Source organism: Empidonax traillii, unplaced genomic scaffold (assembly GCF_003031625.1).
Source record: "Empidonax traillii isolate 1590-97213 ecotype Southwest subspecies unplaced genomic scaffold, ASM303162v1 scaffold2954:size16832, whole genome shotgun sequence".
NCBI classification, from domain to species: Eukaryota; Metazoa; Chordata; class Aves; order Passeriformes; family Tyrannidae; genus Empidonax; species Empidonax traillii.
In genome coordinates, this window is record NW_020958147.1 from 7,738 (window position 1) to 9,349 (window position 1,612).

Sequence of the window (1,612 nt, forward strand, 5' to 3'; positions counted from 1 at the left end):
GTGAAGTGCCTTCGGCGGGACCTGGAAGCACAGAGATCCCTCCTGAAGCGGGAACGGGAAGACGTGGCCCAGCAGCTGCGCTGGGCAGAGCAGCAGTGCAGCCACACGCTCAGGCTTTGGGAACGTGCTCATGAGGAGGAGAAAAGAAAGCTCCTGCAAAACCTGGTAGGAACCAATACGCCTCTGAATTTTTTCAGGCAAGCTTTGTGGCTGCCCGTAGCAGAATGACAGCATGAAATGGCAGTGCTCGTCTGCCGTAGGACAGACACTGCTGGGCAAGGCAACAGAGCCAAGGGCTCGTACTTGAAGGCCCATGGAGAAAAACAGGACAGTGCTGGGAGAGGAAATGCAGCCAACAATTCATGGGGAGCATAAGACAAGTTCCCCAGAAGGCTGGTCGTCCCTACCCTCAGCATGGCAGCGAAGGGGGACGTTTCCACTTCTTACCCCTGCTGAACCTCCTTTGCAGTTGGGGGTTGTGGGAGCGATGAAGCTTTCCTTTCTTCCTTTGAGGAGCTTGGCTGGGGCTTCACGTGCAAGTGTCTTCCTCTCCTCACCAGGCAAGTGAGCTGGAAGGCCAGCGTTTGCAGACGCAGGAGCTGCTGAAGCAGCAGGAAAACCTCATGGCAGAAGTAGAAAGGGAGCACAAGAGAACGCTCGGTGAGATGATGCAGGAAGTTGCCAGCGTGAAAGCCGAAAAGGAAAAGGTGGGAGCCAGAGCCAAGCGAGTGGGAAAGAGTGTGAGAGGAGGGTTTGTGTGGTGCTTTGGAATCTTCTGGGCTCCCTATTGCTAGTGCTTTCCTGGACACCACCTGTCTGGGGAGAACTGTCTCTTAGATGCCCCTTTGTAAACAGGAGCAAGGCTTTAGCAGCCATGTATCAGCAGTCTGTGACTCCCCATGGGCAGAGGTTGAGCCAGGAGAGCAGCAGCACAGTGCTTGGGGAATGCATGGACCGATCAGCCCTTGAGTCTCACCACCCCAACGCTGTGTGGGAAGTTTAAAGCCGTCTTGTCTTCCTTTCTGTGCAGGTCCTGCAAGAAGTGGAGCGTGAGAAGACTGCACTGCTGGAGAGGCTCTGCCAGGCTCAGGTAGAGCTGCTCCAAACCCAGCAGCAGCTGGGGCAGCTCAGGCAGCAGGTGAAAGAGGAGCGAGACAATGGGCAGGTAAGCCTGAGGAGCCCGGGGACAGAGGGGAGGGCAGTAACAAGGGCCCTCAACGTGGACCTTGGGACTGAGGAGGGAGGGACCACTGCAGGCCCTGAAAGCACAGAGCCCTGCAGGCTCCAGAGACCAGCACCAGGAAGGAAGGCTTAGGCTGCAAGCAGAGCTGGGGGGAGGAGCAGAACCAAGGGGCTGAATGAATGGGATGTTGAGATTGCCAGAGGGAAAATGCCAGCATGATGGCAGGTGCCAGGAACTTTCTCTCCATTTGTGTTTCCAGCACATCAAGGAAAAGCTGGAAGCAGAACTGCAGGAAGCGCAGAGGAAGATGAGGGCAGTGGAGAGGAGGCGACAGGAAGAACTGGAAGGATTCCAAGAGGAAATGCGTCTCCTGCTTCAGCACTGGGAGGCTCTACAAAACCAGGGGAGTGAAACAGCAGTAGGCACTGC

General features: G+C 56.2%; 1 protein-coding gene across 1 annotated transcript; it reads left to right on the top strand.

Annotated features, from left to right (window-relative positions):
• Positions 1–6: 6 nt before the first annotated feature.
• Positions 7–1,594, top strand: LOC114072305 (centrosome-associated protein CEP250-like; the record flags this gene model as incomplete). The annotated part of the gene is made up of 5 exons (XM_027910219.1): positions 7–165; positions 561–707; positions 1,031–1,165; positions 1,443–1,548; positions 1,587–1,594. Coding segments are annotated over 5 exons (555 nt in total), but the record flags the coding sequence as incomplete, so codon positions are not given.
• Positions 1,595–1,612: the final 18 nt, after the last annotated feature.